The 26,009-nt window shown below is 41.2% G+C and overlaps 1 protein-coding gene across 4 annotated transcripts in view; it reads right to left on the bottom strand.

Annotated features, from left to right (window-relative positions):
- LOC147151301 (protocadherin-1-like) overlaps window positions 1-11,728 on the bottom strand; it is a 202,301-nt gene extending 190,573 nt beyond the window's left edge. For all 4 annotated transcript variants that reach the window (XM_086017293.1, XM_086017286.1, XM_086017308.1 and 1 more), the window contains exons 1-2: window positions 11,160-11,728; window positions 2,856-3,669 (exon numbers count right to left, since the gene is read on the bottom strand). In XM_086017293.1, the coding sequence (XP_085873419.1) occupies window positions 2,856-3,665 (810 nt within the window). In that variant the 5' untranslated portion in view covers window positions 3,666-3,669; window positions 11,160-11,728. The remainder of the gene's footprint in view (window positions 1-2,855; window positions 3,670-11,159) is intronic.
- Window positions 11,729-26,009: the final 14,281 nt, after the last annotated feature.

The following is a 26,009-nucleotide window of genomic DNA, read 5'->3' as shown; positions in this document are numbered from 1 at the left end:
TAGTTGCTTAATGGAACGTGGCAGGAAGTGACAATGACGATGTCTGAGATCAATCCAAGAATGGAGCGATGATGATAATCGTTAAAGATCCCATTGATTTAACACATTCACTGCTGTAGATATTATAGTCGTCAACTGGAGTCCGAGCATTTACTTCCATTGATTTATATATGTCAAGTTTTATTTTTCAACAGGGAGACATGGAAGATGGATTTAGCCCAGCTTGTCTTTTAAATTCAGGTTGGCAGTGTTGCATCACTTTGGATTTGAGTTCAGCACAGCTATTGAAGAGAAGAAAAAGATAATGGGGTGAGTCACGACCTGTCATCTCGATTATGAGGGGCAAAAATACCAATAGGTTGGAAGACGGAAAGTTTTAGGCAAGGTACACTTGAAAAGTATTTACATGGATCGCCGAGAGTATTTACATGGATCGCATAACCAGAGTATGTGACGAGGTGTGTAGTAGAATGTTTGCGCTGAGTTTGAGAAAACAAGATGTGCGTCATGTCGTGAACGACAAGCGCCATGTAAAAAAGCCACCGATGTTCAACTCGAGCCATGTGGTGAGTCAGCTTTGCTTATGGCACATTTCCTAATTTTATATCTGTAAATGACTTACTATTTTCCACAGAAAGCTCATTCACAGTCTTGTTGTTGTTGTTTTACAGTTTGAGGTGTTACAAAAGCAAAACATATTTGTGACAGTCGCTGTTTTGCTTAACACGTTTCTGTACAAATAAAGCTTGTTTTCTCTGCTTTGTCATCAGACACCTGTGTTTTTGATGAAACCAGCCTATGTTACACCGCTGATCTCTAAAGCGGTGGAAAGAAACTGTTTCTCTGGTGAAAATAAAGAGTCTACTCATTTGCTTTGTTTGGTGCTTGTATTGCCACAGAGCACAATATTCCGTGGGTCTTTAAAGATCAATCAAAATGTTCTAAAATGGCTGGCAACAGCTTTGAAAATGTATGGCGAATGACTTAATGTGACTTAAATTCAGACACGTATAGTAGATTTAAGGCGATTAGAACTAAAAAAAAAAAAGTGATTCCATTAGTGATAGAAAAGTTAGATTTTTGGAATGATGTTGATTGAACAAAAATCATATATGGGCCATTATTAATTGATTTAATGTTTAAGATCTATCTAAGAATGGATGGGTACATTTTAAGTCACAAACCCATTCATTGAATCATATCATAATGTCTACAATCAGATTCAAACTTATTTAATATCTTAAATTGAGATTCCATTGGTTGGTCATAGCAATGAAACTTTGCGCCATTACCAATTAATGAAGGTTGTATTTAATTTGTTCCTTTAATGAGTATGCTACACATTTAGCTGGATTCATTTGAAAATGTGAAGGTGTTGAAACGGCACGCTAACAGGTGTCGTTGCAGGTTCAAAGCAACAGAATGCTTTTGTCCCTCTTCAACCGCGTTAAGTGAAAAGAATCTCGGGCAATAATACCAATAAGACGCATGGATAATCTCCTGACTGACTGGTGACTGGTCGCAGCGGGGAATCGAGGAGGATCAAGAGGCGTGTTAATCGCAGAGTCAGCCAGACACAAGTAAAAAAGGGCTTCCCAGAATCCGCCGTTTTAATGTTTAACAGCGGTTGACATAGCGATAAACGCCCTCGTCACCACGTCACATGTTAACAAGGCTACATAACGGGCGACTCACATGGAATTTATCACCTTGGCAAATCCTGACTGTCGCAATTCCGTGACAGCGTGGACGATAAGCCTGGTATGCTGAGTGGCAGAAGTCCAACTTGTAAAGCAGGAACCATTCCACACCAACCTCACAAAAGAGGATTTATCAAAAAAGGCCAAACTTGTCGGGAAAAAAATGGAGTCGAAACACTCCGCAGTAGAGCGATTTGGAAGTGTACCCGAATTTAGCAAAAAAATAAATAAATAAAATTTTAAAAAAAGGAAAACACACAAAAACTATACATTTACCGGTTTAAAAGGCAGGGTTGATAATCTGAATGTTATGACAGATGCACTAATTTTGCAGATTATTCAATAGCCCCTTTCACGCTGCCAGTCAAAGTCATTTTTTTCCAGTGTTGCTGTCCAAGGCACTAAAATGGAATTGAATTCTACTGGGAACTTTCTGGCAGTCTTAAGCAGAAATAGGGCTGGGCGATTATGGAAAAAAAAAATCTGATCATTTTGACTGATATTGAAATCACGATTATTAAAAACAATTATTCATTGATTTCAAAACTTTGTATGTATTCAATTACCCTAACTCTACTACTCAAAAATACTCCAAAAAATGCCCCAAAGATACCTGAAGCACAGAGCCAATAATATTTGTGCTGCAAGAAAAAGCACAATTTTCTGAGCCTATCATGGCCAAGCCAAGACTGTTGACAAACCAAAAATTGGGTGTAACCAAAGTAATTTTTCTTTTAAAATATTGTTCATAAACCAAATTGCTCATAAAACGGGTCGTTCGTAAGCCAGGGAATTACTGCACATTCAAACATTCATTGTTTGTGCCCCTGCGCTGATGCTGACTCTGGAGGCTGAATCGGCAGAGAACTTCATTAGACTCTGCGTTCCACATTTCATTTGTGGTAAGAGCGTGAGAAACATGAGGGACGCCATCAGAATATACAGCATACTGGAAGGAACGCACTGCATCCGTGGTAAACCGCAAGCTGAACCATAGTGCACCTTTGAGCCTTCGGGGACTCAGCAACCCCGTCCTCCCACGGTACCATGGGAGACCGTGATAAAACTTTGCACGACTTCAAAAAGAAATGGCCAAAATCCCACTATGCACTACTTTTTGGGTCTACCAATCTGCACTTTCTAAATTCTACTGACCTGTAACACGGAGTGTCCCAGCGGGCTGTTCTCCGCCAGCTCAGCATCGTAGTGGCTCCTTTCAAACTTTGGCGCATTGTCGTTCTGGTCGGTGACGACCACCCTGAGCAGGGCGCTGCTGGCCCTGGCCGGCCGGCCGCCATCCACCACCCGAACATTCAGGTCATACGAATCCTTCTTCTCACGGTCCAGGTTGCCCATGACCACCAGCTGGGGCAGCTTCTCATCCGTGTCCACTGCCACCTGCAGTCCGAAGAGTTGCTCCGCATCGGGTCCCGTGCTCAGGGAGTACTCGGCCACGCCATTGCTGGCAGCGTCGCGATCAGTCGCCATGGGGATGGAGAATAGGGCACCCACATGGGTGTTCTCCGGGATAGATAGGGTGAGGATGGGCGAGGAGAACTGGGGCGTGTTGTCGTTAATGTCCAGAACCTCGATGCGGCCCTCGATGAGGCGAGGCCCCGATCCGATGCCTTTCACCATATCCGTGATGGAGACCTCGAACTCCAGGTAGCACTTGTCATCCTCAAAGAGATTGCGGCAGTCTCGGAGGGTTTCGCGGTCGATAGGGATTTCGGTGGTGTAGATGTCGCCCGTCTTGCCGTCTACGCGGAGGTAGGGCGAGCCCACCTCCAGCTTGTACAGGTGCCCGCTGTCGGGGAGCCCGCGGTCCGCCGCCAGGCTGCCCACCAGTGTGTTGGGCGGCTGCTCCTCGGGGACCCGGTAGAGGATGTCGGTGGGGGCGGAAGTGCACCACGACAGAAGCACCACTGCCAGGCAGAGCAGGAAATGCCGCCTCGGTGCCGCCATCACTCTGGAAGACAACAAAGTGGAGGGTGCTTTAGACCAGGGGTTGAACATTTTCCAAAGTAACATTTTATCATTACACGTGACTATCACAATACATACAATGATGATAGAAAATTTTGATTTCATTCTAACATTACAGACATTTTTTTCATATATGGGCAATCACAAGGTCAGTACTAGGTAGGTACATCAATCAGTAGATACTAGGTCATTCCTAGGTAGATAGGTAGGCTGCAGGATATTGGATATCGCATGCAATATGGGCGTAGAATATAGCAGTTAGCGACTTTGTTAACTCCTTGTCGTCGTTTGAGCTGCGTACACGGTACATAGAGTACGTCCATGGAGCAGATGTTCAAGTGGTACCTATAAGTGAAGTTATTGCAGTGCCAAGAGTTCAGTTTTTTCTATTTCGAGTGAGCAAAAGAGCAGCAAATGTTCAGCCCGTTGCTGCTGGCCACTTGTGTTGCCTTTGCCTCCCTGCTGTGCCACACACAAACACACTTCCATTTGGCTGTGAGTGAGCGTGTGTGTGTGTGTGCATGTGTGGGGTGTGTGTGTGTGTGTGTGTTTTCTCTGAGAACCGACAAATAGTCCACTGACCGCCAAGGCATTTCACGCTCACTCGTCATTATGGAAACGCGGCAATCAGTCAAATTGTGCATCACTATGTGTTATTACAATTATTATGGGATATCTGCAGTCACAACGGTTATAATGCATGTTTCTTTCATGTATAGTCGTCACATGCAACACTGTTGACTATTCCTGCTGTTTTTTGTCTGCATATACAGTACATGTTGTATGACGTACTGTAGTATTCGGTCCATGTATGATTCATGAATAGTTCTCACTCCACTACTGATGTGCAGTCTTTATGACCCAAGCACAGTTGTCACATATGATGCGGCTGACTGTTTTTATTGCTTTTGGTTTCACATCTGCATAATACAGAACAGTATTGTTTATATCCATGTATAGTTGTTGCTTCCAAGATTATCGTATTCAAAGCTTAATAGTATTAATAGCATAGCTAGCTTATACATACAATACAGTAAAACTTTATTGCTAACTTCTTGTACAACACTGCTAACACTGCCGACTATTCTCGTGTACTGCTACTGACCACTTTGTTACATTAAAACTTGAATTTCTCAACTGTGTGACGAAAAAAAGGATTTGATTGTATTTGATTCATATTTTTTTAAGTACGTAATGCTACGATTAGCAACGAGCTGGCCATTAATTAAAAACAGTCTTTCCCAAGCTTTTCTTATTTTGCTTTTGTTTTGATGCATCCTAAGGAAAATTCAGAGTGTGGGAAAGTCGACGACACGCACATGTGCAGAGAACATTTGAGCACACACACATACACAGGCTAGCATGTCAACTGGGAGCATGTGAACGCCACGGCAGGAATTTAGAAATCTCTTGACACCCAAAACAAACTTCTCATGAACTTAACACACAAAAGTCACAAATGTCTCAGCACGCTTGTTTGTCCCAAAGGTACAAAACACAAAATTGACTAAACGCTATTTTTAATGCTTTTTCATCAGGGATTCATCACAACTATGGTGCGCACCATAAAAGTAAAAGTACTAAAAACTGTAGTCTGGTAAAAAAATGTTGTGTTTGCGTTGTTGCATTTTTAAAATGTTCTTTTAAAAAAAAATGTTTTCTGATTGAAATGTTTGACTTCAAATATTTTTAGTTGTCATGCGTTTACTTTTTCAAACGTTTTTGAACATTTGTTATCTATGACCCCACTGCTTATACCGATGTTTTAGTATTTTGCCATGCTATCGTTTCAGTATCAGTATCGTGTTACTTTACACAGGTCCAGTACCCAAGTCACAATTTTTGGTTTTGGGACAACACGACTTTGTTGTCATGTCAACAAAAGACAACAGTGTTGAGTAAATGTCCTTCTAGCCATCTCCACGATACTTGCGTGCGTGCGTGTGTAACATTTCTATGTGTAAAGGCCCTGATAGACCAAACCGACGTCGGAGGTCGTGAAGCGTCGTGGCGTCTGAATGCGTCGTCTGTTTGGTGTAGTAGCCACCGTCGTAGTGTCGTAACCCGTCTGTAAGCATCTTGGGGGCAGTTACGCATGTTGAATCGGCGTCGCCAGTCGTGACATTTGGTCACTCTGATTGGCTGTTAGCTAGCAAATCAGCACTCGGAGCACCAACGGGAAGTGACAAATGCGGAAAAACAGTGAGCACGCCTCCGCTGCCTTAATCTCCTTACAAGAGTGAGGGTTGACAATGTAAGTATTTCACAATACCGTATCAAGAACGTGATGGTTTACTTTGCGTGGGAGTTCATCGTGAGCGAAGAATAGAGCTGAACGCATTGTTTACGTTTTTATAATCCGCACTCGGCCAACAGCTTTCCGGTTGGATTTTTCTAACCATGAGAAATGGTGACTACCGCCGCCGATGGTATGGAAGGGTATTACATCTTATGCATGCGCATGTGCAGGTACTTTAATGGTCAGCGTCGCTGTCTGTCGCTGCGGTGTGTTCCTCCAGCGTGACGTGCCGACAGCCGGACGGACGCCACAGGGGGTAAGCATCTGTCACTGTTGCCCAGTGTCTTTTTGGTCTATCTACGCCTTAAGGAGTCAGTAAGAGTGCTCTCCTGCTAAATGTGTCTGCAATGCACAAAAGACACACAACAGAAGTGCGAATGTGTGTGTGTGTGCATGACAAAGCAACTGGATGGCCCTGTTACCGCCCACCGTTAAGTGTATGTGGGGGTTGACAATTGATATTCAGAGCGTCTCCGTGGCTTCACACAATTGGATAACACCAATCTGCACGTGATGATGTCATAAAAAAAACATGCAGGTCATGTGACTCGATGCAGGTATAGAGCAAGGGTACTCCACCAACGAACCAATGGCTGCTCATGTGGCGAGAAGCCGCAATGAAGGCCAAAGTTTCACCAGCTGTACAAGAACTTAAATGTTTGCATCGTCAAATGATTGTGTTTTGAAAATGTTTGTTTTCAAATGTTTGTATTTTGCAATGAATGCATTTTACTTTGTAAAATGTTTGCGTTGACAAATGTTTGTTACGAAATGTTGGGATTTTCAAATAACTGCATCTTGAAATCTTTGCTTTTGATATGAAATGTTTGCTTTTTTTAACATTTGTGTTTGAAAATGTTTCTTTTCAAGCCTTTGCATCTTGAAATGTTAGCATTTTCAAATGTTAGCATTTTCAAATGTTCACATTTACACATTTTTGCATTTCATTTTAAAATGTAGGCCTTTTTGAGACCCCTACATTCTTTTTAGCCCAATCTAGTACCTTGAATCTACATTCTGATAATAGATCCAAAGACTAAGGGTCCTCCTGAAGTTTCTTGCTCTAGGGTAAAGTTGTTGCGGTTTTTAACTTCCCAACATTTTATACTTAGTTTTTTGGTGGATTTGGGCTTTTTTCAAAAGCTAAATTTGGAGTTCATCTATCTATCTATCTATCTATCTATCTATCTATCTATCTGTATGTCCATCTGTGTCATATTCCACAAGTTTTGTGTTTTTCTAAATCCATCCAACCATTATCTATGCCGCTTATCCTCACAAGGGTAGCGAGCGTGCTGGAGCCTATCACAGCTGTCTTCGGGCAGTAGGCGAGGTACCCCCTGAACCGGTTACCAGCCAATTGCAGGGCACACAGAGACAAACAAATATTCGCACTCACAATCACAATCACACCTAGGGGCAATTTAGAGTGTCCAATTAACCTAACATGCGTCTTTTTGGAATGCGGGAGGAAACGAGAGTACCCGGAGAAAACCCACGCAGGCACGGGGAGAACATGCAAACTCCACACAGGAAGGCCGGGGGCGGATTTGAACCCATAACCTCTGCACTGTGAGGCGGATGTGCTAACCTGTCGACCACCGTGTCGATATTTTTATCCTTCAACATGCTTCCAAACCGGTTCGGAACACTACTGTTGGTATATGCGTGTGCACGTGCGTGTGAGAAACCTGACCATCAAGCATTTCCAGTCCAGACACAAACAAGAACACGCATGCACAAAAGATGCTTTTATGTTTTCATGATTTTCACTACGTGCGTGTGTGTGTGCGTGTGTGTGTAGGCGTGCGTGCGTGTTTGTGTCTGTAGTCCAAGCCAGGGCGCATGACAAAAGGGATTACGCTAATGACTCCATTCACATGCTATTGTTTGATGCAGATTAACACACACTCACACACGCACACAAATATACACACACATTCATCCTGTCTATTGACATGCAGCAATCCATTGTAGCCCGTATGTGCTTTTAAATCACATGATAATGACCTAATATATTTTAAAATGCAATTTTTCAAAAGCTAAAGTAAAGTAAATCCAATTCTTAGCATGGCACCTGAACGCATCGTGAGCAAAAAAACGAACGTCGGCCGATAGCAGGTGTTGACGTGCACAAACACTCAATGCACATACAGACACGTAGCCACGCATACACAGGCACAAACACACATTCTCATATACGCTAAAACACGCATGCACACACCAAGACATGCATTGTTACACATATCCGTTCCTGGCCTTATTTGTTTGGGGGGTATTGTGAACAGGATCATCCTGTAATTATCTCTATGAACCCTATCAACACTTGATTATGTATATTATGCATATGAAATGTAGGCCTATAATTTCAGCACAAAAGTAATGCACGTTGATTTTAATCAATGATGTATTGATTGGAAGAACATTCCAAGTCCACACTCGCAACCCAAAGGGGGCAGACGTGCTAACCGCGACTCAATCGAGGATTTAATTAGCGTCTTAAAAAAAAAAAAAAAGATTAATATTTTAAAAAATCATTTTTTAGGTGCAGGGGTGTAATTGATTTCTTCAGTTGATTTGTGTTAGTATATTTGCCGCCAATTTCTTGACTAAAAGCATTTTAACTTGATTTTATTAGCAGCAATTACAGCAACAGGATCATGCCTCATCATAATCATCATGATCAAGTGTGTTTTGAATATAAATTGTGTGACCTAATCTAATCTTGATTTATATTCGGCCAGTTGAATAGATCACATGTAGTTTTATGTATCCTTTATTTTGTCACCAAGATCGTTCGTGTAGAACTTGTAAACGCAGAAAAAAAGTATCCATTATTTGGGATGTGTCATTGGAGGTGGTGCTCCTGAGGCTCGAATGGATGGATGGATGGATATACAGTATTAGGGGTGCAGTAAAATAATAGTTTGGGCTTTAGAGAGCTTTTACATGTTGTTACATATAAATAAACTAGAGAAAAGCTACAGCCGTACCATATCAAATCGGGATCGTAATCCCACCGAATAATTACATTTCAAAATGGTTACATCCTTGAATCGCTTCATACCTTAAGGACCTTATGTACTTTATGTATTGAGAATTTTATCAAATTGCCTTTTGTGGAGAGATGCACACACCTAATAACTAATTAAATAAATAAATATATATATATATATATATATATATATATATATATATATATATATATATACATATATATATATGTATATATATATATCTGACATGGTCGAATGGTTAGTGTCGTGACTTGGTATATATATATATATATATATATATATATATATATATATATATATATGTATATACTTCCTGGACGTATTTGAGTCACAGACTGGGAGATACCAGACACATTGTGGTGACAGGTGTCAGGAGGAAAACAATATCCAGACGGACACAAACGCGCGCGTGTGTGTCAGTAGGTTGACGGCCTACATGACAAGAAGTAGGGAAGGAGGTCAAAGTTGAGAAGGACGGCGAGATGGTGCTGTGCATGTAAATCTCAAGCCTAACCTTACTTCATTCAAGCCCTTCTTCACCCCTCCCTGCAGAACCGGAGCGACCGGATTCCCCGCCTCTGACACATACACACGCGTGCGCGCGCACACACACATACAAAACACTTGAAACTCCAAACTGGCTTATGAAATTGTCAGTGTGTTTCGAGGACAGATAATAAAGGCATAGCAAACGTTTTTAGAGCTTGAGCATGGCACCATTGGGGTCTTGGATGCAACCCCACCCAGTCGACCCCCCAAACCCCCCGGACCTAACATGTTTCAAGCATCCAAGGCTTTAATTCTTATCACTTCCAATATTAGTTCTATGACTAAACTGCGTTTTTGGAGTCTTGAGTATACTCCAAAACACACTATTTTTTTCTCAAAATATGTATCCTAGTGGAAAAATTTACAGATTTTAGGTGTCCCAGGTGAATCACTTTAATTCATATTATTTTTAACATCATTTATGGAGGCTTCAAGACGCTCAGCAACATTCCAAATTTCTTTGACGAAAATGAAAGGACTTTAAAGCCCCCGGATACATCCCCGCCCAGTAGACAGCCCCTCCCCTGAACTATGTGAGTATGTTTTGAACATGTAGATCCAAAATGACAAATTTTATTTAATTCTTATCATTTCTAATATTAATCCTACGACAAAATAGTGTTCGCGGAGTCTTGAATATGCTGTCAAATATACACAAAATGTTCACATATTGTATTCCATTGAAGACTTGCGTGGTCCCAGATACCCCCGTTGCTTTCAAAAGCTACTCACTAGCATCCCCCTTGGAAAATTGGAAAACATTTGCGCTCGCCACCAGCGGCTCCGATTGTTACAAAGTCTGGCACGCGTGGAATTCACACACACTCAACATCGCTGATGCTGCGAATAAAGATGCTTTTCAGGTCCCGAGAGAGATGATAAAGGTGTGGTTTCTTTAATTCATATTTTTTCTAATATTATTATAAACATCATCACCTCCAGTGCAACCTGATGGACATTAAATTCGGCATCTTGCCAGGACATACAGAAATCACACAATACATTTGGTTGTCGGCCATTTGGGTTTGATTTTGGGGGCCATTTCCAGACAGGTGTCTAACCTGAACTCTCTCCTCTGGGATACATTTATCTGACCTCACACACACACACACACACACACAGTGAAACGGGGAACGGATGTGTGAAACACGGGGGTCCGGGTGATCCACGGCCCTTGAGTAAAGCTTGTCAAAAATGAGCACCTGGGACACAACTCTGCCCAGTGTTGACAAACTTGTGATCAAAGTCGTCTCTTTGAACTGCTTCAGTACACTCTTGTAGACTCCCAAACGAAGTACACTGAACCACCACAACTGCTGGTGTCAGGCAGGTTGCATTGTATTCTGCTGGACGTCGCTCGATACGGATCAATGCTGCTATGAGTGCAATGACGGCGAAAATGACCACGCTGTTGGATTTAATCTGGGACCCAAATGTACAACAAGTGTTTTAAATTGCAGTAAACATGACATAAACGCTTTCATGTAGGCTTTCCTTTCGTTAAACTTATTCAAACGTCAACGAAAGCAAGCCAATATAGTGTAAGGAAACAGAAAGTGAACATGAGAGAGATTGTGATGAATGAGAGCAGGTGGAAGTGCCTCCTACCTGGAGCGGGTGAGCGCCGCGCGGTAGCCCAGTTTGGAGCGCTCCAGCCGGGCTACAGGCTCCGCTCGTCGTCGGAGTCCACTCCGAGACTCGGAGGGTGCGAAAAAGGAGAAAAATCGGATAAAAATCCAAACGGGTGAAGATAAAGCACTTGAAATCCAAAAGGAACCAAGAGAATATTCCTTTCACAAATTAAGTCCACTTTTTGTGAACGTCGTGACCGGCTCGGTTCGGTTCGGTTCAGCCGTCACTCGGCGGAGGTGCGCATCACGTCGGAGGTTCTGCAAGAATCTGGTGGTGGATGTTTCGGTTCTTCAGAGCAAGAAGTGGACGCCGGACGTGAAAAAAATGTTGAGAAGTTAAAAAAAAAGAAAGAAAGAAGGATACAACAACAAAAAAGACGATAGAAAGAAAAAGCTCCTGTTTGATGTCGATTTGCAGTGCCGTCCCTTGCTGTCCTGGTCCGGTGCGGCTCGGCTCGTTTCGGTTCGCTCGCGGATTGCTCGCTTGCTGCTGCGCTGCCGCCCGGGTGATGACAAACTGAAGCACAGCGGAGCTCGCAACTACTCTCTCGCTCTCTCTCGTGCTGTGAGTGTCTCCCCACCACAGGAACAGGGAGGGTGGGGGTGGGGGTTGGGGGGGGGGGGGTCGGGGGGTCGTCACTCGGCGTGGAACACCCTCTATTTTACACCATTTTTATTCGAAATAAAAACATATAATGACTGTTTTTCATCGAGCCAGAGGTGGTTTGAAAGCTTTTGGAATTATTTGCTTGCAAGTGACATAACCACGTGATATATCCACCTGCTGACATCAAATGACCCCCCCCCCCACCCCCACACACACTTGTGATATCCATATTTTCCATCTACAGTACATAAAAATCATTTTTCTTTCTCTTGTACTTACCATACTCGAGTGGCAGTGCGTGCGTGTGGAGCTCCGGGAAGACGCCATCTGCCGTGCTCTGAGCGCCCCCTAAAGTCTACCTCCGGGAGGACAAGTCGGGGAGCTTTATGGCTGATGTGACACTATAGGCTCCATATTCACTTTCTGTGTCATTGCAGCAATTTGCCAAAATCCAAAAAGTTCATTTTATTTCTCATTAATGTACACTCAGCACCCCATCCTGGCAGAAAGAAACAGAAATGTAGAATTTTTTGCATATTTATGATAAAGAAAAACTGAAATATCTGGTCATCAGTATTCAGACCCTGTGCTCAGTATTGAGTAGAAGCCCCTTTTGAGCTCGTACAGGCATGAGTCTTCTTGGGAATGATGCAACCAGTTTTTCACACCTGGATTTTGGGGATCCACTGCCATTCTTCCTTGCGGATCCTCTTCTGTCAGATTGGATGGTGAACAAAAGGAAGGTTGATGGACAGCCATTTTCAGGTCCCTCCAGGGATGCTCAATCGGATTTAGGTCAGGGCTCTGGCTGGGCCAGTCAAGAACGGTCACAGAGTTGTTCTGAAGCCATTCCTTTGTTATTTTAGCCGAATGCTTCGGGTCATTGCCCTGTTGAAAGGCTTCGGCCCAGTCTGAGGTCCTGGGCACTCTGGAAGAGGTTTTCCTCCAGGATATCTCTGTACTTGCATGGTCGCATTCATCTTTCCTTCAATTGCAACCAGTCGTCCTGTCCCTGCAGCTGCAAAACACCGCCACAACATTATGCTCCCACCACCACATTTCACTGTAGGAATTGTATTGGCCAGGTGATGAGCAGTGCCTGGTTTTCTCCGCACATACTGCTTTGAATTAACACCAAAAAGTTCAATCTCGGTCCCATCAGACCAGAGAATCTTATTTCTCATAGCCTGGGAGTCCTTCATGTGTTTTTTGGCAAACTCTATGAGAGATTTCTTGTGTCTTGCACTGAGGAGAGTCTTCTATCGGGCCACTCTGCCATAAAGCCCCGACTGGCGGAGGGCTGCAGTGATAGTTGACTTTGTGGAACTTTCTCCCATCTCCCAACTGCATCTCTGGAGCTCAGCCACAGTGATCTTGGGGTTCTTCTTTACTTCTCTCACCAAGGCTCTTCTCCCACAATTTCTCAGTTTGGCTGGACGGCCAGGTTTAGGAAGAGTTGTAGTTATCTCAAACTTATTCCATTTCCATTCTGTGCCTTGCCACAATTCTGTCTGATCGCCTTGGACAGTTCCTTTGACCTCAGGATTCTCATTTTCTTTGTCTTACATAGACCTTTCCTAATCAAGTCCAATCAGTTTAATTAATTACAGCTGGAATCCAATAAAGGGGCAGAACCATCCATCCATCCATCCATTATCTGTACCGCTTCTCCTCACGAGGGTCGCGGGGCGTGCTGGAGCCTATCCCAGCTGTCTTTGGGCAGTAGGCGGGGGACACCCTGAACTGGTTGCCAGCCAATCGCAGGGCACACAGAGACAAACATCCGCACTCACAATCACACCTAGGGGCAATTTAGAGTATCCAATCAACTTACCATGCATGTTTTTGGAATGTGGGAGGAAACCGGAGTGCCCGGAGAAAACCCACGCAGGCACGGGGAGAACATGCAAACTCCACACAGGGAGGCCGGAGCCGGGATCGAACCCACGACCTCTGAACTGTGAGGCGGACGTGCTAACCAGTCGACCACCGTGCCGCCGGGCAGAACCATCTCAAGGAGAATCAGAAGAAATGGCCAGCATGTGAGTTAAATATGCAGGTTGCTGCAAAGGGTCTGAATACTTATGACCATATGATATTTCAGTTTGCCTTTTTTCATAAATTTACAAAAATGTCTCCATTTAATTTTTTTTCTGTCAAGATTGAGTGTAAATTAATGAGAAATAAATTGAACTTTTTTGATTTTAGCAAATGGCTGCAATGACACAGAAAGTGAAACATTTCGAGGGTTCTGAATACTTTCCATACCCACTATATACATACAGTATATATATATATATATATATATATATATAGCATAATTTCACACACAGTATTTCGCCATAAGGAGCATTGCATTTCTACCAGTTCAGAGAGAGTCTGTTATTCTACTTTACAAGGGAAGTCAACCCCCAAAATTTTCTTTACAATAATATGTTTGTGCACCTCCACTACTCTAAACACGGCATTCTGACACAAATGTTGCATTTGTGGAATCAGAGTTAAGCATTTGGATTTTTAGCCATCTCAGGGGACGGCCATTTAGTCACTTGATGTCGACGGAAAATATCATCAGAGTTGCTCAGGGCTCATGTAACAACCAATCTCGGCTCACCTGTTTTCTGAAGCTGAGCCATGACTGGTTGTTGCCTGAGCCCTGAACAACTGTGATGTCATTTTCAGTCGACAGCAATTGACAAAATGACCGCCGCCTGAGATGGACAAAAACGGGTGAATTTTACTACTCAACTCATATTCGACAAACACAATATCAATCAAAATGCCATGTTTAGACTAGTGGGGCTGCATTGAAGATATTATTGTAAAGACAATTTTGGGGTTGACTTCCACTTAAAACAAAAACAAAAAAAATAGAATGTGAATAATTCACTGGTTTGTGCATCATGATTTTATCCTCTAATTCAATTCATTGTGATGCTCATTCTGGTGTGCTTGGCTTGGCCACCAGGGGGCAATAATAATAGTCAGACAGACACAAACAAAGAAGAAATAGTATTTATTCTTCAACTACTACTGCAAATGACTCAGTAAAAATTTGTGATATTAGTTGTTCCTGCAATTATTGTTACTGTCTACATGTGTTGCTATACTCTTTTTATTCAAAGAACCATCGCTTCGAACAGAACTATCAATGATATACGCTAGCATGGAAGTGACATATTCAATCATATATACCGGATGGTAAATTTCTGCTCACCGTCAGAATGCACACACCGTTTGCTGTTATTTCACTTTACTTTTGTTTGGATATTTTATTTGATTTCCATGTGTACATGTTTCATATCTTTAAATATTTATGACTGGATTATTAGGTGCCTTGTTTCGTTTTTGCATGTTTGTAGGAAAAAAGAATAATTAACTGGTGAAATCATGATCATTTGCTTCATCTGGACTAATGTATACATATGTATGTGTATGGATGTGTGTGTGCGTGTGCGTGTGCGTTGGGTGTGCATGTGTGTGTAACAAATAAAAGCAGTTTACAAAGTGTATGTGGATTATCTTCGTCAGCATCTGTTCAACACCAGCCAAAAACATCATTAGAAGCGTTATTAAAAACACATGATTAAAAACATCATCAAAAACATTAAAAATTAATCCAATCATTAAGCACATGAAAAAACATGAGTAAAAATATTAAAAACATAAAAACAAAATTATTAAAAACGCTGTCATTGTTAAGAGACATTATTTAAAAAAGACTTATTGCAAGACAATAAAGTACCAGACTGCGCAGTGATGTTTTAGCATTTCCAGAACATTATCTTTTTGAGCGGTGGCATTTCACGTGACAGTCCATCATCTACATACACTGAAATAAGTTTCTGTTGAATATTTACTCAATATTATTTCTCTAACGTGGTTGCACGAAATATAATCATCTGAATCCAGATCCATTTTTTAAGTAGACTATACACCTACTTAAAAATACATATATATATTTGGCTCCAGATTATTTCATTTTGTGCAACCACCTGACAAAATATAATTGAGTAAATTCATCCATCATTTTTTTCCACCCCTATGAGATTATGCCGAGGTATTAACTGTTTGAACAATGTTTTTATATTTCATCAGCTGTTAAGTGCTCTTCTCCCCCACGAGATTGCACCTAAGCAAGCAGTTTTCCTCTGTTATATTATTGTGATTGCATAGGACTTGAAACTTCCGCATATATTAACCTGAACAGCAATGTTCTACCACGCCCCTCCCTCGTTGCCATGGTGACACTGTGAATCGGGGCTCCATTCATGCTGTCTTTTCGTGGTTGTGGTGCACTCCAGGTGAAGATACTCTGAGTTGAGAAAACTGATTCAAATCACCTGTTCTGGAACCGGAAACTCAGAGTTTCCCATCTCAGAGTAAATCACCTTGAACTTCAGGATTAGACTCAGAGTTTGATTACCGTAACCTGCTTTGTGAAATTAGACCCCATGAAAACATCATTAAAAACATGAATATATTATAATATTGCAATACATCTATTTACAGGACGTGTTAAATCGCAAAATTTCAACATTTAGTTTTTTAATGCCAGAAGGGAAAAAATATGAATAAATAAATAAATTATAATACAAATAAACATTCTACTTCTAATTTAAGAAAATATTACACTACAACAATAAGATAATAATTAATATTACAATAATAAGTTCATAACAAATAATGCCATCTGATCTCATAACTTGAAGCATAACATGAGACTAAAACCATGAATAATAACGCTTCCAAACAATATTATCGCTCAATTCTAGAATGAGAATTAGCTTATCAAACGAGATGATGTCATGAGTCCAAGCACCACTCGCCTGGCATGTATCGATGCATAAAACAAAGAAGCAGAGGCCACCTTCGTGTTTGTTCTCCTTTCTTTCCTTACCGAGGGGCAACAAGAAGTTTATTCGGTGGTCTCAAAGCCCCCCGCCATCGCCGCTCGCTTCTCAGCATCCTTTGCAGTCATTAACCTTGTGGCCCGCGCGTACCGAGCGGTCGCCTTTTAATATCCTCATCAATATTCCCCGGACGTTCATCTCGGCACAGCTCGCAAACGCGCAAATAACTTTGGAAAACACGTTTATTGACTTGCCAAGTTTGCGACCGTTGCATCTTTAACGGACATCAAATATCATAAAAATTAAAGGCAACATAGTTGCATTGATTTAATGAAAAGCTTATTAACCGAAACGCTAAGATACTAACCACTCTACGGTGGTGCATGAGATAACGAGGTAAGGTACATTAGAATTTCTAACAAATCTCGCATATGTGTTTTTCATAAACATCAAACACAAGTTAGTCACGAATTAATTAACTTTGTTGTCTCATTAACTAAAATGCTAAGCTACTAATGTGAGGCCAAGTTGCTATCGGTGACAAGATAGCCTAATGAGGTTATAAAACTATATATATATATATATATATATATATATATATATATATATATATATATATATATATGGAGAGAGAGAGAAAGAGAGAGAAGAGAGAGACAAAATGACAAAAGAAAGAAAAGAAAAAAGTTCTGGTTTTAGCTTGGTAAAGGTAGCTTTATTGGGAGGTTGTTCATCCAACTGAGAGCACCAAAGCAACGAAACAACAGAAGCGAAACATCTAATCACAAAGAACAAAAAAGACCATAAGCATGTTCATTATTCGCGACCATTCAATTAGCGAAGCACAATGCTACGCTAATAAGCTAATAAATGTTCAGTCCTCAGATTAACAGTCTTATTAAAAATGTCCCCCGAGATGGAGACGTGGCAGAAAAGTCTTTTCAAATACTAATGCTAACCTGTTAGCCTCAGCTGGAGCTTGATGACCTTATATACGCATTTCAGTTTTATTTATTATATATTTTGCGCCACTTCAACCACTGGCAATACAGAAATAAATACAAACGGAGATATGTATTTTTTTAATTTACAGTTTTTTCTTTCTTCTCATTATTTGAGGTTTCTTCTATATTATTATTATTATTATTATTATTATTATTATTATTATTATTATTATTATTATTATTATCATTTTACATCTTTTATCATTATCCAATTTTTATTTGATTGGTGCCATTATGATTGTTCATTATTTTTTCATTTAGTTACTTTACAGAATTTTTTTTTTTTTAGTGTTTTTGTGAAAGCTGATGATAATACTTCATTATTTTTCCTGATCATATTTTTTGGTTATTTACAGTGTTATTACAGTTTTTTTTATTTTATTTTTGTATTTTTCTTGCTATCGGACTGCAATGTGATATGCCGCTAATGTTACCTGTTGCTAACCATTCATATTAATTAAAGAGAGACAGTAAACATCTTTCGATAAGATCGCAGGAATCCATCCCAGAGGGCGCATACACGCGCACACATACACACACACACAGACACACGCCCCCACACACACAAAAGACACAAAACACACCAAACACAAAAGAGGACCTGAGAGAGTAAATAGGAATCAAAGCTTTGAGTAGCAAAACAAAAGCAACGACAAGACCAAAAGTTGTCACAATTAATGAAACATTTGTAAGATGAAACGACTCATTATTTATTACAGACACGTGCACATGCACTGTTGATAAATGAGGAGAAATGACTTCATTACACAAAGTTTCCCCATTGAGAATTACTCTGATGTTTTTTTCCAGTTGTGTCACTTGTTGCAAGGCAGACTTTCCCAAAAGGCAAATGAAAAATCGTTTTAGTATGCCAGTTCACTCTAAAGCCCATTTAATAAATCTCATTCATTGCCAAAGTCAAATTTATTTGTCTTTTCACAGTCCAGCTATTCAAGCCCAGGAACTTTTTCATATTTTTTTCACATTTTTTCAAACGTTACGGTAGAAGAGGGTCTGAAAATGTCTGGCAGTGAATGAGTTAAACACTTTAAACACTGATCCTAACCAAAACACAATCTTACAATCTCAATAAACAAAAAAAATTATGATTGATTCCAAAAAAACAAAAAAACTGTAACATTTTTGGTCAGGCTTATGTCACTTGCTTCTAATCAGAATTGCTCGAAAACCCAATGAAAAAATGGTCTCTTTATTTCAGACAATTCACATGACATAAACATTGGTCTGAAAGCACACTGAGAAACCCATCTATTTTAAACCAACAGTGCCATGTAGATGAGTCAAAACTGGTTCAAGAAGCAAACTTGAAGCTTCATTTTCCCACTACAAAAAAACCCATTGAACACTGTTGATAACCAAAACAGCAGTGATTCATTGTCGGCTCTTTGGTCCAAAGGGTGTCATCGTTGCTAGGTAAAATTCCTCAAATAGACAAAGAAAAAGTGGTGTAACTTCAATGGCGTCAGTTCATATGTAGACATTAAAAAAAACAAAAATAATTTGAACTCTGTTGCAAACCAAAACAGTACTCTTTACGTCACTTGTTGCACGGCAGAACTGCTCAAAAAACACCAATAATGATTTCAGGATTATTTCTTCATACAAATACTCTATTAAATACAAAATAGCATGCATTGTTTTTTAATATGACAAAAAAAAAGAAAAATATCACAAGCTTTTTCTTTGGATTTTTGTGGCACTTATTCCATTGCATATTAAGAGTATAGCAATTAGCTAAACTATTTTATTGTTATAAACCATGAAATAATAGCTATTAAAGTTAGAGTAGCATGCACGCTAAGGCAGCTCAAGTGTTAACCCAAGCCGGCTAGCTCCTCAGACGATATTATGGCTGTCAAAGATAGAGGAGGTTGGCTGGTTTCCATGATGATGGCGAGGCGCTAACCTCCCCTGCAGTTGTTAGCATGTTAGCTGCTATTTTCAGGCACAATTGCGGCGGATAGGAGGTAATTGGCTGCACTTTTCGTCCCACCCTGTAAAACATCTGTTAGCGCATGATTGCATCTACACACTCACACAGACGCACGCACACACGCGCACGCACACACACATCCTCATTTATCATACAAAACACAAAAAACTTGTATGTCAAGGTGCTCATATCTCAAATTCTCTTATCTCAATACAAAGACTTGTCAAGTCTTTTATCTTGAAAAACTCGTGGATCAAAGCACTCTTATTTCAAGGCGCAAGTTTAGCATACAAACACATTAACAAGCACACGCACACACACACTTTAGCACAAATGCACACACAGTTTAGCAGAGACACACTTTAACACAAACACAAACATGCTTTAGCAGATAAATACTTGAGTGACCCCCCCCACCCCCCTCACACACATACAAACACAAATGTGACACACATTGACTAGAGCAGGGGTCACCAACTGCGGTCCTCGAGGGCACCTGTCCTGCAGGTTTTCAATCTCTCCCTGCTGTAACACACCTGACCTCAAATGATCATCAGCAAGCTCTTGAGAAGCCTGATAACGATCCTGATCATTTCAACAGGTGTGTTACAGCAGGCAATAATTGAAAACCTGCAGGACAGGTGCCCTCGAGCGAGGACCGGAGTTGGTGACCCATGGACTAGAGGGAGCTCCTTCCAGCACGCGTGTATCAAATGCCAACACCGAAGCGACAAAGTTGTGAAGTTGGCAATGCTGCGTAACACTCACTTGGTTACAACCCTCCAGCGCCGCCCACGGTTGTCATGCTAACAAAACCATTATTCCTCATTGGCATGAGACAGAACCCCCCGCCTTCCCAAAACTGATTGAGTGTCAAGTATGCTGTTTGGATTTTGACGGGAACATTTTTATGAATATAAACTATAAAAATAACCCATATCACCCAAACTGTTTAAATATACAAAGCCACTGTCATGACATGACATACAATTACAATAATTAAGGAAACTAAATCCCCTTTAAAAGACGCTTCAAACTATGTTTTGTATATGCATAATTACTGTATATTTAGTTAATTATGATATCGTATGCATATTTCAGGTCATCAAAGCCAACAAAACAATGTTTTGTATTGTTCTGCCTGCCAGTCACAGCCTGTTCTTGTTAAACTGGAGGCAATCATCATCTTTCTCAGCTGCCTAAAACATGGCACGGCCGATCCGCGGCGGCTAGAGGTGAGCGGCGGCCGTGACGGGTGACGGAGGCGGCCCCCCGCGACCCCGGGCTGGGTGCGCGGTTCGATTACCCCGGGCGCTCATTACGGGGGTGGGGCGCCATTCAGGAAGCGCACCTGCCGGCAGCCAATGAGACGCTGCCCTGCTGCCCCCGCAGGTCCCGCCTACACGCTCGTGCGCCTCAAACGCATTGCAGCTGCCAGCGAGGTCAGGAAGAAATCAAATTATTACAACCATTTTTTTTTTTTTTATCCTGGAGGAAAGTCTACATCATACATTTCAATAAACTTCATTTCATGAGACTAAATAACATCTTTGTATTCTGCCTTTCTTTATATCAACAAGTTTTTTATTTTTGCAATTTAGTGAATACAGGGTTCATATTTGGTAGCAAAAGGACAAAATCTCAGAGGCGGAGTTTCTTTTAGAAGGACCCCTTAAAATGGACAAAAGGAGCCTAAAGTGATCTTTCTGTGTCTTTTCGAGCAGGGCTTCATGTGACTTTTTTTGAGGGTCTATGCATACCTACCAAATTTTATGTCACTGTAACTCGCTTTGGGGGCTAAATTTCTGAATGTGTGTGAATGGCCAAAATAAACCTGAAATGTCTGAGCCAAACCATAGTGACAAACCTACCGTGTCCGTTTAAGATACAGTTTCTTGCAATGTTTTTTGTGGGTCTGTTCATGATAGACTAGGATATTCAGTCTCCCGCTGCTAAATAAAACTGGTCTTGGGGTCTGAATTTTGGAATATGATTAAATGGCCAAATTTAATCCAAAATGTCAGCTTCAAACCAAAATGGCAGACTTCTGGTGCTTTTTTGGGCATGATTTCTTGAGCATTTTTGGGGTCAACTCCTGGTAGACATGTCAATTGAATGTTGCGAAGGGAAACTAAGCTCAGGAGCAGCATTTTCATATATGTGTGAATGGCCAAAATATCCCTGAAATGTCTGCTTCAAAGAAAAATGATAGATTATCAGGGTTTTCAAGCATGTGTCATGAATGACTTGCTCACCAAATTTCATGTTGCTAAAACAAACCGGCTTTGAAGGCTGAATCTTTTATTCTGCACAAAGGGCCAAAATTAACCTAAAATGTAAGATTCATACTGGCATAATTCATACTGGCATAAAAAATGGCATAATTCTGGTGTCTTTTTGGTCGCATGGTTTCATGAGATTTCTCTTTCATTCATGATAAACATTGCTATTAAATGTAATGTAACTTTCAAATTCGGTGGGGTTGGTGTCAAATGTGGAAAAATGTAGGTTAACAAGTGTCTTAGTGTAAGTATGCTAATATGACGGTCATAACAACATGGCTGTAATCCGCATAATCCCCCCTGAGAGGGACCGCGTCCTAAAATAAACTAAGATAAAACAAAATCCAGACTTTCTGGTAGAGGTAACATAGCCGAGTGCTCTCGAGCATTGTGGTAATTGCATCCTTGGTGGGGGTTGGGTGGAGGACATCATCCTGTTTAATTCATGAATTCATGATTGCTTGTTTTGGGAAATTGTAATATCTTAAATTGTGACATCATCATTAGGGTTTGGCTGTCGTGTCCCCCGCTTTGAGTTCTCTCAGCTTGTGAGAATGTTTAGGGAGAATTTGTGCCGTATGAGGTTTGCATACTTCGAAAGAAAATTGTAGATTTTCAGTGTCTTTTCAGGCTTTGCTTTTTGAGACTTTTTGTGCGTCTACTAATCATATACATGCCTTCCAAACCTCATGATCCGAAGTGAAACTCACTTTGGGGCTGATTTTTCTTTTGTTTGTGTGAATGGCAAATGTGCTTAAAATCCTCTTCAAACCAAATTAGCAGACTTACGTTGTCTTTTCGGCTATGGCTTCTGGAGACTTTTTTGTGGATCTACTCATTATGGATAATACCTATTAAATTTCATGTTACTAATTTAAAGTCGCTTCAGGGCTGAATTTTGAAGTCACTCAAATAGCCAAAGTGAGCCTGAAATGGCTGCTTCAAACCAAAATGTGTATTTCCATGCATGGCTTCTTTTGACTTTTTTTTTGTGAGTACTCATGATGGACATGCCTACCAACTTTAATTTTGCCGTCAAATGCACTTCAGGAGATCACTTTTCAAATGTATTTGATTAGACAAAATGAGCCTTAAATTGTGGACTTCTGTTGTCTTTTTGACAATGACTTCTTATTTGTGGGTTTACTCATGGGCTAGGTTTTCAAATTTAGTTTAAAACAAACAAACAAAACAACAAACAAACAAACAAAAAATCTAAACGAACAAACAACAAACAAAACGACTCAATCAACCCTAAATTGGCTGCTTCAAATCAAAATGGCTGACTTCCTGTGTATTTTCAGGCACGGTGTCTTGTGACGTTTTTGAGGGTCTACACATAATAGCAAAATGTTATGTTGCTCAGTCAATCTGGTTTTAGGGGCTGAATTTTGGAATTTGCATAAATAGCTAAAATGAGTTTTAAAGAAATCCTATCCTCCCAGCTTTTTCAAAATGATGGTTGTGTGAGGTTTGGCACAGTTAGCGCCATCGCTAACCTTTAGCCCAGTGGCAGTGTGTTTGTTGCGCTGATGTAATGAGCGCGGGCAGTCGGCGGTCGTATTAAAGGTGCTCCTGAACACCTCGCTACCATTTGCAGCGTTTCACCTTTAACCCCTCAGCAGCACACTGAGAGAATTTTTTTTTTTGATGAACATGTCCATGATGTTTCATTACCGACAACATGAGGAGGTTGAGGGGGCAGTGAGGTGGAGGTTACGGGGTTGGAGGTGATCATGATGGTGGTGGTGATGATGATGGTGATGATGATGGTAGGGAGGCTAGCTGAATGTTAGAAATAAAAAGGAGAGAAAAATTGACCATGTTTTCTGCTGTCCACTGAATCCTACTTAAACATGAGGACTCGGCGGTGGTCCAATCAGGGGCGATCAGTAATTTCAGCACGCCTCTGCCTCGATCTCGTCTTCCTCCTTCATGATGTCATCCTTCTCCTTTTGCTCCAATTCCACCTCCCTTTTCTCCTCCTGAATCATCTTCTATTGACCTATTATCTCTTTCTCGTCTTCCTTCATTCTCCCTTCCTTATATTTCTCTCTTTTCCACCTCCTAATCTATTCTTTTTTTATCTTTTCCTCTCCTCTTGTTCACCCTCCCTTATATTTCTGTTCTTCCTTCCTTGCCCACCTTTCTTCATTTCCACCTCATTTTGTACTTCTCCTTTCCACCTCCTACTTATTTTTGTCCTCGTAACCCTCCTTCTCATCATCATGCTGCACTTCCTCCAACTTAAACATGAGCATGTACAACAGGGGCGGAGCCAGAACGCGGCTAATGGGTGGGCCTGGAAAAATCAAGATGGGCCTGAATATTTCTCTCACTGAGGACAATCTTCCTTTCCCGCCACATTGTATATTCACATAAAATGACAAACTGAATAATATGAAAATCTTCCTTACACAACCACAATGATGCCATTCTTAATATTCAATCAAATAAAAAAACGCAACAAACACAAAATCAAAAGTAATCTACCCCCAAATTAAAAGTATATAATTTTTTCATGAATCTCACTGGGTGGGCAGTCTGTCAATCTGGGTGGGCCTGTGCACACCGTGGCCCACCCGTGGCTCCGCCCCTGATGTACAGTATAAACAATATGAGGTGCACTGAGGGACACTAAGAAATTACAGCGCTCATTCCCATATTCCTGCACCTCCTCTGCTGCTTCTCCTCCTCCTCTTGGCTCACTTCCTCCTCATCCTTCTTTTCTTTGTCTTCGCTTGTCAAGACATGCTTCCCTCCGCCCTCCTCCCGTTTGTGCTTCTCTTCCTCCTCCTATTCCCTCCTGTTCCCCCTCTTTCTCCTCCCAAATTCCTCCTTGTGCTCATCTTCATCATTTTCTTCCTCTTCCCCCACTCTTTTTCTCATTCACTTTCAGGATTGTTGCTCCCCCTCTCTTCCTCCTACCCTACTCTTCCTCATCCTCCCAATCATCCTCTTCCTCCTATTTTTCCCATGTGTCCTCCTCATTCCATTGCATCCCTTCCCTTCTTTTCTTCCTCTTCCACCTCTTCCTCCCCATCCTCCTTGCGCCTCCTCTTCCTCCAGGGAGGTGCTTCTGATCATGCGCTTGTTGAATCATAGGAAATGTTCTATGTTTATTATATGTGGGCGTCCTACTCCAACAAGCGAAGCATCCTCAGTCTCTCCCGGCCACATTACCATTGGCAAAGTGAATCATCTCACCCGAGCTGTGCCAAACCCAGTCCGGCTCTCCGCTGCCACATCGATCTCCCGCTTGCCAGGCAGCCAGATTTCCCTCAAAAAAATCTTCACAAATATCCACAAAGGACGTCTCGCCACTCTAGTTGCGCTCAATCGCGAATCAAATACTACAATCACGTCAATCAATAACAGTACAATTTCTTATTGTAACGCTTGGCCAAGCAACTGTCAACAATTGTGTTTGTAATCATGAAGCGGCTGAGTGTTTTGCAAAGGGTGACAGCGTTTTCCGTGACACTCCAAACACATTTTGCACTGCTTCCATGTTTGCCGTGTACAAATTCTCCTCTTCCTTCGAAGACAAGACGACTCTTGCTCAAGTAACCATCCACAATTGTATAAATGCCATTACGTGGCAACTCAAGGTGACAGCAGCTGCCAAGTTATCTGAAAACTTTGTTTGCAGCAATCCATGTTTGCCATGTACAATTTCTCCTCGACTGCAAGATAGACCAGTCTTGACAAAAATTAAAAAGGTCAACAATTGTGTGTTTCTGTTCACCATCTAGCACGGTGGTTAGCACAGGTGTAACAGCAGCTGCCAAGTTAGTCTGAGGACCGTGTGTACTGCATTCCTTGCTTGCCCTTTACAACTTCTCCTCTTTCTTGCAAGGTAAAAGATCATTCTTGATCAAAAAATGGTCAACAATTTTATTGTGACCCCTGTGTATACTGTATCATGTTACATAAGATGCCGCGTCCGAAGACCTTGTGTGTGCATTCCGTGTTTGCCATTTACAATTTCTATTCTAATTTTCTAGCAAAATAAAAGACAACTCTTGGTCCAGTCAATATTAGCAACTGTATGTTTGTAATAGTGTGGCAGGCCTTTAGTGTGTAGAGTTTCTGAGTTTGTCTGACCTTTTGCACTGCATTCCATA

Source organism: Filicampus tigris, chromosome 2, assembly GCF_054856515.1.
Source record: "Filicampus tigris isolate MCC_2025a chromosome 2, RoL_Ftig_1.0, whole genome shotgun sequence".
Classification (NCBI taxonomy): Eukaryota; Metazoa; Chordata; class Actinopteri; order Syngnathiformes; family Syngnathidae; genus Filicampus; species Filicampus tigris.
The sequence above is the reverse complement of the archived record's forward strand: the minus strand, read 5'-3'. Positions and strand labels throughout refer to the sequence as shown.